We start from the raw sequence: 13,462 nt of genomic DNA, 5'->3' as shown, positions 1-13,462 counted from the left end.
TGCTGAGCAGGCAGATGACAGGTCGGTCTCTGCACACTGTGCAGGGACCGACCTGTCAGAGCGCCGCTCTCCTCTATGGGGGATCGGATGAAGACGGACCGTAGAGTCCGTTGTCATCCAATCCGGCAGACGGACGGAAAATAGGGTTTCCATCCGTCAGACTTTTGCGGATCGGATTGGATTTTCAGTGTAGTGCTAATCTTCCGGAGGTCAAGTGGGTAATATATTAGATCAGGAGTCTGCATATTTACTAAACAAATGTTTCACTGTCCTTCAGACTTTGAGGGGGCCGGACTGTGGCCAGTGTGAGTAGAAAATGCCCCTACATCAATGGGAGTAAGCAATGCCCCATCACTGGTATTAGTGGGCAGAGTAGTGCTGTGTCATTGGTGTCAGTGGAAGGAATAGTGCCCCATTGTTGGTATCAGTGGCAGCAATTATGCCCCACTGTTGGTGTCAGTGGAAGGAATAGTGCCCCATTGTTGGTATCAGTGGCAGCAATTATACCCCACTGTTGGTGTCAGTGGAAGGAATAGTGCCTTGTATCTGTGGGAAAAAGTGTCCCAGGGGCTGGATAAAGGCAAGCAAAGGGCTGCAGCTTGGAGACCACTATATTCGATCAAACAGTCTATGTTGCTTCATGTAGGGTGTTTTCAACACTCTTTCATCAGTAGCGTAATTGTAGCGTTTGTGGATGGAAATGGGTCGAACAATACAGCAGAGTCATTGCATTATGTACAGTATGTACTGAAATGTATCCTGGAGTACCAATTTCTACTGGTCTATGACCACACGAAAACAAAGAGTATTCAACAGCACTGGGATTCATCTAATTAGATTGGAAGATATGTTAATATGGATTTAAATTAGTCGTTTAACATAAATAAGTAATGGATACAGCCGACCACAAAGAAGAAACGCAATAAACAATATATTTGTAGCGCTATGGAACTTCATTTAGCTTCTATGTTACATTTTTTTAAACTTTTTCTTTCTGAGCTTGTCACCTCGATGCCTGTGTTATGTGCACTGCAGACTGCACTGTATTTGTATTATCTGCATTATCATTCTTAATAAACCAGCTAAATATAGCACTCCTTACTGGCAGCAACTGTGTTATCTGTGATAATCATATAATTTCTAAATAAGGACCATGTCAAGGAAATCTATTTTGTTCTCTTAACTTGTGGATGAACCCACTAAGGGGAAAAATGATTTAATGAATGTAATTTAGTCTGGAAGTACAAATTAAATTGTATTCCTGTTGGCTATTGGGAAAACATGAAAAGATAAAGCTGGGTAAACCATAAGCAAAGCACAATTTAAAAAGGAGTATATTTGGTATACGCCTCATATTTTATTATTTATTTCTTAATTTTAAGTTTCTGGTGGGAAGAGTAGAAAATGGCACGTGGACATTCTACAGAGGGTATAAAAGCGTAGCCAAAAACAAACAGTGAGATGATAGTTTCCCCCTTTTAGAGAAATTTTGATTTTATTTTTTACTACGGCACTTCCTCCAGATTTATAAACAAGCCATTACAGTATATGTAAAGGGAAAATTTAGTATTTTAGTTTTAGGTAGATCCTTGCTGGAGATATTCACCCTGACTCTTGGTCCTGATCACCACCACCAGGACCTATAAAAAAAAAAAAAAAAAGTTGCATACACAAAGTTGTTGCCAAGACAGGAATAGAGAAAAAAATCTTCTAAAAGGGACGGACACCTGTTCCAGTGAAAACTGACTAAGAATCGATCCCTCCTCACTTATAGAGATGTTCTTTAACTTCCTGCTATTTATATCGAAAAGTAGAAAAAAGTTTTTGGTTTACAAATTATTTAAATGAAATGTGATGAAAGCCGTTTATAACAGGTATGTTCTGACATGTATAGTACACTTATTGCATACCCTGTATTTGTTTTTCCCAACATAACTTTTTGCATGCGTACATAATTATTTTTAATTGAATAAAGATTAAATATTTATAAAATATTTTAGTAGTTAAGCTCTAGATTACAGATAAAATTCAAACTACCATCGATCCGTTTAAAGTGGATGTCCGCTAAAAAAAAAATATTAAAAGCCAGCAGCTACAAATACTGCAGATGCTGGCTTTTAATATTTGGACACTTACCTGTCCTGGAGTCCAGCGCCGTCTGCAGCAGAGGACGAGCGATCGCTCGTCACTCTGCTGCCCCCCCCCCCCCCCGCCATCCTCGTGAGGGAACCCAAATGTTAATAAATTTATTGGAGAATCCCCTGGCCTTATAGGTCAATTTGTAAAATTGGAATAGCTTGAAAAAGCTTACTACAGTTCGGGAGAGTATCATCATCAATATATCTATATATCTGAAGAGACAGCACACGGGATTGGTTGGCATGTTGCCATTGTTAAGAGTTAGAGCTGCCACAAGAATTTACAGCATTCAGCACTATCGGGTCCACTATTAGACCTTGATTGCCTGGTGCCTGTCAGTACTAAGCTAGTGCTTGGAGATGGAAGACCCTTTTTTATGGATCCTGTCCTTGAAGAACCTGCCCACAGCTGAAAAGCATAATGGCATGTCTTGTTTGCCCATGCTTAATATTCATTAAACTGTGAAATCAAAAAAGAAAATAATAATTATCTAATGATCAATAGATGTGAAACTGTTGTTTTGCACTGTAGAAGTATACCAGGCCACTTGTTGATACATTAGCCATGTTTTTAGGGCATCTTAGAGACATACTGACAATAAAGAAAAAATGTGTGATAATCTAGATTATTTGTTTGTTTTCATAATGTAGACTATATTGCCCACACTAATACAAAATTATTTGATTGATTATTATTTACTCAATTCCAAAGGGGGAAATGGGCCCAAAAGGAGAGCCGGGGATTCCTGGAAATAGAGGGCCTACAGGGAGACCTGGCAAACGAGGAAAACAGGTACTGTCGGCTCTAATTAGTTGTTTTCTTTTGACTAGTCTTTCTTTTTATCTATGAGACTATATATATATATGGCATTTGAACTAATGTACTTTGGTTGACAAAACAGTTGGCAGTATTAACCCAATGTTTTAATTCATAAATCCTGACAGCAGTGTAGAGATGGCTATACCTTAGTCAGTAGATGGCTAAAAAATATTTTGTTTTTAGAACACATATGACTATTTCCATCCAGTGCTTTAACCACTTTTATAGACTTGTTGATAGCTTTTTTAGGCAAATTACCTATGGATTATAATTGCTTTTTTTTTTTTTTTGTTTAACTGGGTATTTGTAGGATAAGGGATAGAACTCAATGGCCAACTGTGACATTAAATCATTTGCAACAATCATAAAATTAGCATAGCTTAAGTTGTTATGATATTTTGATATATTGTCTATTCCAAGCTGGTACATACTGTATGTCCGGGTGTAATATTCAACGAATTTTGTCTTCTATTTAAAAAATAACACCATAATTTGGCTAATAAGAATACACATTTATATATTAGTTACACAGTCGCAAAGTGTTTTTTCATCTATTTAAAGGTTACATTTTCAAGCCTATGATTATACATGCAGCTGAGAAAAAGGTTAACAAAAGGGCAGAAATTTCTAGAAGAGTTTTTTGGGTGGGGGTTGACCCTATTTGAGATCATTAAAAATTATTTAGGGCCATTTAAAACTGAAAGGTTATGGCTGCTTTTGGGAATATTAAAGTGGATGTAAACCCAGTTAAGTGAACAGCCTCAGATGATAAACAGAGATTAACCAAATCTCCCTACATAGGTTTTATATGTATATCTGCTGTGTTCACATTTATATACCGTTTAGAAAGTTGAGATCGTGTTAGGAGAATTTCTCTTCCTGTTTAACACTGAGTGTGATGTCTGGGCATACAGCCAAGATAGCTGACATTGCTCATTGGAGGAAAGGCACACACCTGTCTTCATAGGCAGAGACTCTCAGAGCTGTTTTGTAAAAGGGGCTGCTCTCTGCTACTCTATTTTAGCAACCTCCTTTGATAAAAGATTCAGGCTGCTTTTGTCTAAAAAGTAAAAAAATACTGTATGTCAGTATTGTCAGTTCTCAGGCTGATAACAGAGAAACCGTTTAGAAGAGAGCTATAAGACTTAGCTAATTGAAAAGAGATAACAAAATACTGCAGATATATGTGCCCAGCCTAAATTTCATGAATCGGGTTTACATCCACTTTAAAGGGATATAAACATAATATTCAAAATATTTTAGAAGAACCATGAATTAATAGTGTCTGTTAAAGCGGAACTTTACCCATAACAACTTGATAAAAAATAATGTTCTTTGCCGCAGGATTCGGCCGCTAGCGGTGTGGTATTAACCCCCGCTAGCGGCCAAAAAAGGGTTAATACCGCCCGCAATGCGCCTCTGCAGAGGCGCATTGCGGGTGGTATTGCCGCGGTTCCCATTGTTTTTAATGGGAAGGAGCGGTATACATGCCGCTCCTCTCACCGCTCCAAAGATGCTGCTGACAGGAATTTTTTTTGTCTCCCGCCAGCGCATCGACTCAGTGTGAAAGCCCTCTGGCTTTCACATTGAGTATGTAGTGCAGGAGTTTTTCAGGCGGTATAGCAGCGATATTTTTAGCGCTGTACTGCCTGAAAAACTCCTCAGTGTGAAAGGGGCCTTATGCTCCTGATTACAGGCAATTAATTTAGAGAGTTTATTAAAAAAGTAAACATTTTGCTTCCATTGCTTTTAATAACCTTCTTCTGGTACTAACATTCAAATGTTACAAAACCAAAGTTTGCCAGTGGTCGAGACACTCTGAAGTGTAATATGATTAATTTGATCCACAAAAAATATGTATAATCATGAACACTGCAACGTTCTCTGCTGATGATCCCAACTAAAGATATAGGGCCAGATTCAGGTACGAGTTACGACGGCGTATCTTCAGATATGCCGTCGTAACTCTGAGTGTGCGGGGTCGTATCTATGCGCCTGATTCTTAGAATCAGTTACGCATAGATTTCCCTAAGATCCGTCGTATCTTAGTTGCATATTTATGCTGGACGCTAGGTGGCGCTTCCGTATATTTACGCGTAGAATATGTAAATTAGGTAGATACGCCGATTCAGAAACGTACATGCGCCCGGCGCATTTTTTTACGTCGTTTACGTAAAGCTTTTTCCGGCGTATAGTTACCCCTGCTATATGAGGCGTACGCAATGTTAAGTATGGACGTCGGGCCAGCGTCGAACTTTTTACATTTTACGTCGTTTGCGTATGTCGTTCGCGAATAGGGTTTTGCGTAAGTTATGTTCACGTCGAAAGCATTGACTATTTGCGGCGTAATTTGGAGCATGCGCACTGGGATACTTTCACGGACGGCGCATGCACCGTTCGTTAAAAACGTCAAAGACGTGGGGTCACGATTAGTTAGCATACAACACGCCCCCTACCAGCCAGTTTTGAATTAGGCGGGCTTATGCCGGCCCATATACGCTACACCGCTGTAACTTCGGGCGTAAAATTGTTTCTGAATACAGGACTTGCCTGTCAAAGTTACGGTGGCGTAGAGTATATCAGATACGCTACGCCATCCTAAATAGGCATTTGTATCTGAATCCGGCCCATAGATGTCAAGTGATTTATCTAGACATCTGTGTGCTAATTCAGCACAAAGTACTGTGAGATGTTATAGGTTTGGGGTTATATTTTAAGTTGATGATTATTTAGGTATTTTCATTCTAGTTTAGTAACTCAGCAGTTCACAAAAACTTCTTCCTACCCGCTCAAGTTAGTTATTAAGTCAAGTATGATGATCCAAACAAAACAAAACAATACAGTACGTAGTAAACCCGTTTTTATGCTTCCCCTTTGAGCTACAGTAACCAGTAGTGTATGCTAAAAGTTACTATTATACAGTATGTATTTGTTTAGCATAAATAGAGCAGCCCAGTTAAAAGGAAAATAATTTCAGATCAGGCTGTTTTGAGTATACAGTGGGAAAAATAATTATTTTCCCCACTGTATATATGTAAAAAAAACAGCTGTAATGTTGGCTTTAATATTGTTTGTAGCTGCTGTCTTTGACTAATGAAGAGCCATCTGGTAAGTAAACTATGTCCCAATATATACACTAGTATATACCAAACTATATAAATATCACTCCTAAATCTGCTGTAAATCAAGAAGGCGTTACATCCTACAACCTATTTTAGAAAATTCCTCCCTCAGTTCATTTATATGATGTCTAACTTCTAAACTCTCATTATGTCGTTTTTTTATTTATTATGTGTTTATTTATTTATTTACCAGATAATATAGTAAATGGTCAAAGGCATCATTGATTACAATTGGTAGTTTGCTATGTTTTTTATGACTCATTTAGCTGACATAAGAGTTACTCACATCTCTTACATTTGTGTTCTGTATTATGGCTATGGTTACTTGTGTATCTGGGTTTTAATTCCAATCCAGTTTGTTAAATTAAATCAAAATTAAGCAGGCTTACAAATGAAAAAAAAAAATTCTCGCTGAAATACTTACCTCCTCTTCAGCATTTTCTACCAAAGCCCCATGGGAGTTATTTACTAAACCTGGAGAGTGCAAAATCTGGTGCAGCTCTGCATAGTAGACAATCAGCTTCTAACTTCATATTGTTCAATTAAAGGGTCACTAAAGGAAAACATTTTTTTAGCTAAATAGCTTCCTTTACCTTACTGCAGTCCTGGTTTCATGTCCTCATTGTTCGTTTTTGCTTTGATGTTGCTGTAATTCCTCTCTGTTCTGGACACTTCCTGGTTGTCTGTTTCCTGATAACCACAGTACTGGGAGATTTCTCTCTGTGGTGACTAATCAAGGAGGTGTGATTACTGTGTGTAAAACGAAACTGGATTGGTGCTGAGGAGTTTTAGACAAAGTATCACTGCCCTCTATTGGCTCTCTGCCCTCTATTGGCTTTCTGTACATCAGAGACCCAGGAAACAACAGCAAAAACGAAGCTAAACTGCAGGCACATTATATGATTGTTTTTTATCTATTTTTAATCATTTTTAAAAGGAATCAGTTAACTATTGTGTCTCTATACCTTGTAAACAGTAATTTCAGCTAAAAAAATTGTTTCCTTTAGTGACCCTTTAAGCCTTGACAATGAAACCTGGAAGCTAATGTGTTTCTATGCAGAGCATATCCAGATTTTGCACTCTCCAGTTTTAGTAAATTAACCCCAGGATGTCCAGCACTGGTCTTCTCCCAGGTTGAATGATGGCTAGTATCATTCAAATCATTTATTGTAATCCCATGCTGTCATGAACCCCCCCCCCCCCCCTTGGGGCTGTCTCAACCAACGCTGGCGTGAGCTCACATTAGAATACTTTAGAGGGCGGCACTGAAGTTGTAGTATTGTATTGCTGCTCTGTGCAGTATGGAAGATTTCCCACCACTGACAATCAAAGGAACAAGAGGACCCAAGACATCATGTTGACAACTAAAAGACTCCTTTATTGAAGGTATGTATAAGGGAAAGTTGAAAAAATAGGTGCAAGAGAGGTACATGGTTAGAGTTTTACTAGTAACATCTATATATGGATTTATCAAAACAAGTTAAAAAATGTTTGTTTTTATCTTGCTTTTGTAAGAAGAAAAACTCAATATTTTAAATAGTACTATATTATGGTTGTTTTTCTTACAGTGTTTATATTGCATCTTTTTTTTTGCATGATAGTGCTGGTGTTATTTTACTCATTTGTTTATGTGTTTGTTTACAGGGAGACAAGGGTGTCACTGGTGCTATGGGAGTCATGGGCCCTCCTGGTAGACCTGGTGCTATTGGCCCAGCTGGACCCCCAGGACCAGGTGAAAAGGATACATATAAAAAACCTATACATATATATTTTTTTACATATAAAAACCTTTCTAGAGGAAGTTAACCGCACTGTATAGTTAATTATAAAAAAAAGAAGATTATACAGTCAGGCTAAAGTCTGAAGGTGAAGGAATATAAGAGTGTTGTCAGTAATTTTTTGTGTTTCAACATATCTATAAAATATGGCATTCAGATTCTAGGCACCTCCTCCAGTTTTTGCATTTGTTAATAATTAAGTCTTTATATAATGTAATACGTCAAGGTGAATTTGTAAAGATGTTTAAGAAAGTGAACAACCCAAAGATGCCTGCGCATACCTTCTTGGAGCGCTGAAACCCAGTGCATTTTATAATGCTAATACAGACATCAAGTACGAAGTCAGCTTTTTGACCCACCTTCCCTCCTGCATTTTTCTAGAAATCTTTGCAGAAGGCAAGCCAAGGCATCAACTTCCCAGCTGGAGTCCAGCTTTTTTAAATGTATTTTTTGTATTAGCGCACAACAGGGACTTCAGAATGCTCTAGAATAGTTTTTCGCACAACAATTTCTAGCACTGTATTATCCCACTTGTAATGGGGTTGACTACCACTATTGGTAAATGTCCCACACGCTGGGAATCATTGCTGCAGTAACTAACTAGAGGTATGTACCAGCACCCCTGGGTGATTGCACTTGTGATACGTTAGTTTGCATACTTTAACTTCCAGCACTGGATAGAGTAAGGGAGGGGTAAGACCCTCTGCCAAGTGTTTATTGTCATCTGTTTCTAAGATGGGGAGATTCACCCTTCTATTTGTCCTGGAGACCATTGTAACCCAGACAGGACATAAGGGCCTGAATTTGAAAGCTCAACTCCAGGTATGAGCTTTATTGCTTTGGTCCTGTCTTGCACAATGTAAGTATGCATATTTTATATCTTTTGGACTGCTGGGGAAGACGTTTTTTGAACAGCAGCAGTGCCAAGTGAGGTACCTCGCCAGTGTGATGAGGGGCGGGGGGGGGGCAATGCACGGGACTCGGAAGATTGTGGCCCATGGGGTATAAGATATACATCCATACATTGATCCAAGCTGGGCTAATGTGAATATGCAATACAGATCATACCTGGAGTTCAGCTTTAAGTTGATAGCACGAACTGAAGGTAAATCTTCTAATGGGAACAAATGTTCTGGTGACAACTGTCTAAGGCCCCGTACACACAAGGAGACATGTCCGCTGAAACTGGTCCGCAGACCAGTTTCCGCGGACATGTCCAACCGGATGTATGGCCTAGCGGACAGGTTTCCAGCGGACAAAAGTTTCTTAGCATGCTTAGAAACTTGTCCGCTGGAAACATGTCCGTCGGACATGTCCGATGGTTAGTACACCTAATCGGACATGTCCGCTGGTTATTACGTCTAACCAGCGGACCGAAATCCCGCGCATGCGTCGAATTGATTTGACGCATGCGTGGAAGCATTGAACTTCCTGATTTGCGCACGTCACCGCATTCTCTGTCCACAGGGATTTTGGTCTGATGGTGTGTACACACATCAGACCAAAATATCCCAGGAGACATGTCCGATGAAAACGGTCCACGGACCGATTTCATCGGACATGTCTTCTCGTGTGCACGGGGCCTAAGAAGAGACTTCCCTTTACCTTAAGAACATCCGTTCATGTCCACTCCTCTTATGACTGACAACAGGCAGTGGGCGAATTCCTTAGCCAATAGGAAGCCTGTTTTTGAATATAGGTTCCGCCCACTGCCTGCTATCAGTCACAAGGACAGAGAGAACTTGATGGGGAACTAGTCTCTCAGCATCCCCAACAGGCTCTGCCCACTGTCTGCATCACTGAATAATAGTACTCTGTCTTTATATGCCAACTTGGAGCTGGCCTTAACTACATCCAGTTTTGTTATCTATGAATTAAAGGCAATTCTTTTTGAATTTAGTATAGCCACTTTGTAAAACAGGTGCTATTAAGAACTACCTTTTTGGTAGTTACTGAATGGCACAGCGAATTTTAAAGGGCGACAGAAAAATGTCATAAGTGTTTTGTTTTGTTTTACTGACTGTCATTATTACTATTTCAGCTCAGCTAATTGTTGGACCAAAAGGAGAGAGAGGAGTTCCTGGTCCTCCAGGAAGGTGTCACTGCAAACACCCCCAGTCTGTGGTTCACCCTCCCAATGAGGAGTCGTTTAATGGAAACAGTTTTGCCAAGGTAACCTGGCCACTTCGACATCTAATTTATCTCAAAATTATCACAGTCCACTGAGTACAGTGAGAAGTGCCGGAATCGAAAATAGCAAACATACAGTACATAATCACCGGCCTGCTGCAGCTGTCTCAAGCCCCCCCCCCACCCCCAGGTCTAAGCTTGAAAACTGAGTTATCACATGACCGCTGATCACTCAGTTCTCTGTTTTCCAGGAGCAGAGAGCTGTGACTGGGGCACTGGGCTGGAAAGGTGCTAGTGCGGCTAGCTCAGGCTCCCCATGGTGTGCTGAGAAGCTAAGCCAGCTGCTGGTCAGGTCAGGCATCTAGGTGAATCCTGACATTATTGTCAGGATCCTTCCAGAGCCTTGAACTGTTCTGTGCTGTCAGCTGACAGTAGGCTTCAGCTTTTTCTGGGTCACAGGAAAGCACAAGTAAGTGCAATCCTGTGACCACAAGAGAAGCATGGCTAAAGTTTTGCCCATACTTCTCTTTAACTGCTTGCCAAATGACAGCAGCTATTGTTCTGGCCGGGCGTCATATGACGTCCTCGGCTTCTCGGCCCTCTAGGGGGCGTGCTGCGTCACTCGGGTGCAGATTTTTGTGCCCGGCTCCTGCGATGTCAACCGGGCATCCGTGATTGCCTGTGAACACAGCAGGACCATGGATCTGTGTGTAAACACACAGATCCATGTCCAGTCAGGTGAGAGGAGACCGATGGTGTGTTCCCAGTACAGAGAAACACCGATCGGTCTCCTCCCCTTGTGAGTCCCCTCCCCCTACAGTTAGAATCAATCACTAGGACACACATTTAACCCCTTGATCACCTCCTAGTGTTAACCCCTTCCCAGTAATCAATGGGTATTTTTAGCTCTGATCGCTGTATAAATTTGAATGGTCCCAAAATAAGTGTCAAAGGTGTCCGATATGTCCGCCGCAATATCGCAGTCATGATAAAAATCACAGATCACTGCCATTACTACTAAAAAATATATATTAATAAAAATGCCACAATGCTACCCTTTATTTTGTAGACACTATGGGCCTGATTCCAAAAAGAGATACGCAGGCGGAACTGCTGTTCAGTCTGTGCCTAACTTTGGAAACGATCCTCAAAAGGCTTTTTCCAAAGTTAGGCAGAAAATCTGACATGTGTAAGACACTTACACGGTCAGATCTTAGGATGCAGTACCGCATCCGCCGCTGGGGGCATTTCTCATTGAAATGCAGCTTTGAGTATGCAAATGAGGACTTAAGCAGATCCACAATGCTTTTCAGCACTGTGATTTCTGCGTAAGTTCCGATTTGCTTGCGCAAAATTAGGGCTGGTTTTACAATGTGGAAAATTAGTCACACCTTGTAAAGGCCCATTCAAGCGACGGCATTTGGTATGCATTCCTGAGGGAGAACTCCACGGCAATTTTTAAATTCAAAACCGGCATGGGTTCCCCCCCCAGGAGCATACCAGGCCCTTAGGTCTGGTATGGGTTGTAAGGAGACCCCCCCTACGCCGAAAATTCGACATAGGGGGTCCCCCTACAATCCATACCAGACCCGTATCCAAAGCACGCTACCCGGCCGGTCAGGAAAGGGAGTGGGGACGAGCGAGCGCCCCCCCCCTCCTGAGCCGTGGTGGGTGCCTACCCACGTGCACCCACCACGTGGGTACCTACCGGAGCATGATGGGACGGTGATGCCTATATAAATGGGATGCAAGGCGCGCTTCCATCATTGCAGTGAGAAGAGGCGACGTGTCAACATCGGAAGAAGGGAGAAGAAGAACCTGACGTCACAGAAGACCGCGCTGGCTGCCTGTTAGTAATTGAGCTAACACACGAAGATAGCAGGCAGCCAGCGCTGAAGAAGAAGGCACCGGACAGCTGCAGAAGAACCGGGGTGCGCCGAGTCAACAGCGGAGAGCGGCGAAGATAAAAGAAGACCCCCGGAGAGCGGAGAAGACCCCCGGAGAGCGGAGAAGACCCCCCCCCGGAGAGCGGAAGAAGAAACCCCCCCCGGAGAGCGGAGAAGACCCCCGGAGAGTGGAAGAAGAAGCCCCCCCTGGTATTAGAGCTAATAAAGAAGACAGGGGGGGCCTCCGGAGCAGACTAATAAATTATTTTAAAAACCCTTGTGTTGTGTGTTTAATAACTTTTACTTTTTGCCTCCAGGTGAATGGGTAGGGGTACGATGTACCCCATATCCATTCACTTAGGGTGGGGGGCCGGTATCTGGGGGCCCCCTTATTTGAGGGGACTCCCAGATTCCGATAAGCCCCCGCCCGCAGACCCCGACAACCAACGGCAAGGGTTGTCGGGAAGAGGTCCTGTCCTCATCAACATGGGGACAGGGTGCTCTGGGGTGGGGGGGCCCGCAGTGCGCCCCCCTGCCCCAGAGCACCCAACCCCCCCATGTTGAGGGCATGCGGCCTGGCACGGCTCAGGAGGGGGGGGCGCTCGCTCGTCCCCACTCCTTTTCCTGACCGGCCGGGTAGCGTGCTTTGGATACGGGTCTGGTATGGATTGTAGGGGGACCCCCTACATCGAATTTTCGGCGTAGGGGGGGTCTCCTTACAACCCATACCAGACCTAAGGGCCTGGTATGCTCCTGGGGGGGGAACCCATGCCGGTTTTTTCTTTGAAAATTGGCATGGAGTTCCCCCTCTCAGGAATGAATGCCGAGCGACGCTGACAATTTTTCTTTTTTGTTTTTGTTTTCCCGGCGCTTTTTTTTTTTTCACCCGTCGCAACTTTAGTGTCCCGTCGCAATCCACAAAGCCCGCCGTAAATTACGTTCGCGCGCTGCATGTCGGGAAAATTACGTCACACGCATGCGCAGTACGGCCGGCGCGGGAGCGCGCCTGATTTAAATTTTAAACGCCCCCCGGAGAGGAGGACCGCCTTGCGACGGAGGCACTTAAGTTACACGGCGTGTAATTTCTAGGTAAGTGCTTTGTGGATCAGGCACTTAGGTAGAAATTTTAAGTCAGTGTAACTTAACTGCTGAAAGTTAAGTTAGGCAGCTTTTTTGGGAATCAGGCCCTATAACTTTTGCGCAAAACCAATCAATGTGCGCTTGTGATTTTTTTACCAAAAAATATGTACAAGAATACATATCGGCCTAAACTGAGGAAAAATATGTTTTTAAAAGAAAAAAAAAATGGATATTTATTATAGCAAAAAGTAAAAAATATTGTTTTTTTTTCAAACTTGTCACTCTTCTTTTGTTTATAGTGCAAAACATAAAAACCGCAGAGGTGATCAAATACCACCAAAAGAAACCTCTATTTGTGGGGGGGGGAAATATAAAAATGTATTTTGGGTACAGTGTTGCATGACCGCGCAATTGTCATTCAAATGCAACAGCGCTGAAAGCTGAAAAATTGCTTGGGCAGGAAGGGGGTTTAAGTGTCCTGTATTGAGGTGGTTAATGTTACTTTTTC

The 13,462-nt window shown here is 42.2% G+C and overlaps 1 protein-coding gene across 5 annotated transcripts in view; it reads left to right on the top strand.

The window, feature by feature from the left end:
- COLQ (collagen like tail subunit of asymmetric acetylcholinesterase) overlaps positions 1-13,462 on the top strand; it is a 108,660-nt gene that overhangs the window by 83,976 nt on the left and 11,222 nt on the right. For all 5 annotated transcript variants that reach the window (XR_005749406.1, XM_040352942.1, XM_040352944.1 and 2 more), the window contains 3 exons: positions 2,851-2,931; positions 7,725-7,812; positions 9,900-10,030. Coding sequence is in view for 4 of the 5 variants with exons in the window: in XM_040352942.1 (XP_040208876.1) it covers positions 2,851-2,931; positions 7,725-7,812; positions 9,900-10,030 (300 nt within the window). In the remaining variant the exon portion in view is untranslated. The remainder of the gene's footprint in view (positions 1-2,850; positions 2,932-7,724; positions 7,813-9,899; positions 10,031-13,462) is intronic.

This window comes from Rana temporaria, chromosome 5 (genome assembly GCF_905171775.1).
Source record: "Rana temporaria chromosome 5, aRanTem1.1, whole genome shotgun sequence".
In the NCBI taxonomy this organism is placed as follows: domain Eukaryota; kingdom Metazoa; phylum Chordata; class Amphibia; order Anura; family Ranidae; genus Rana; species Rana temporaria.
Note: the sequence above shows the minus strand (reverse complement) of the source record. Positions and strands in the feature narration are given on the sequence as shown.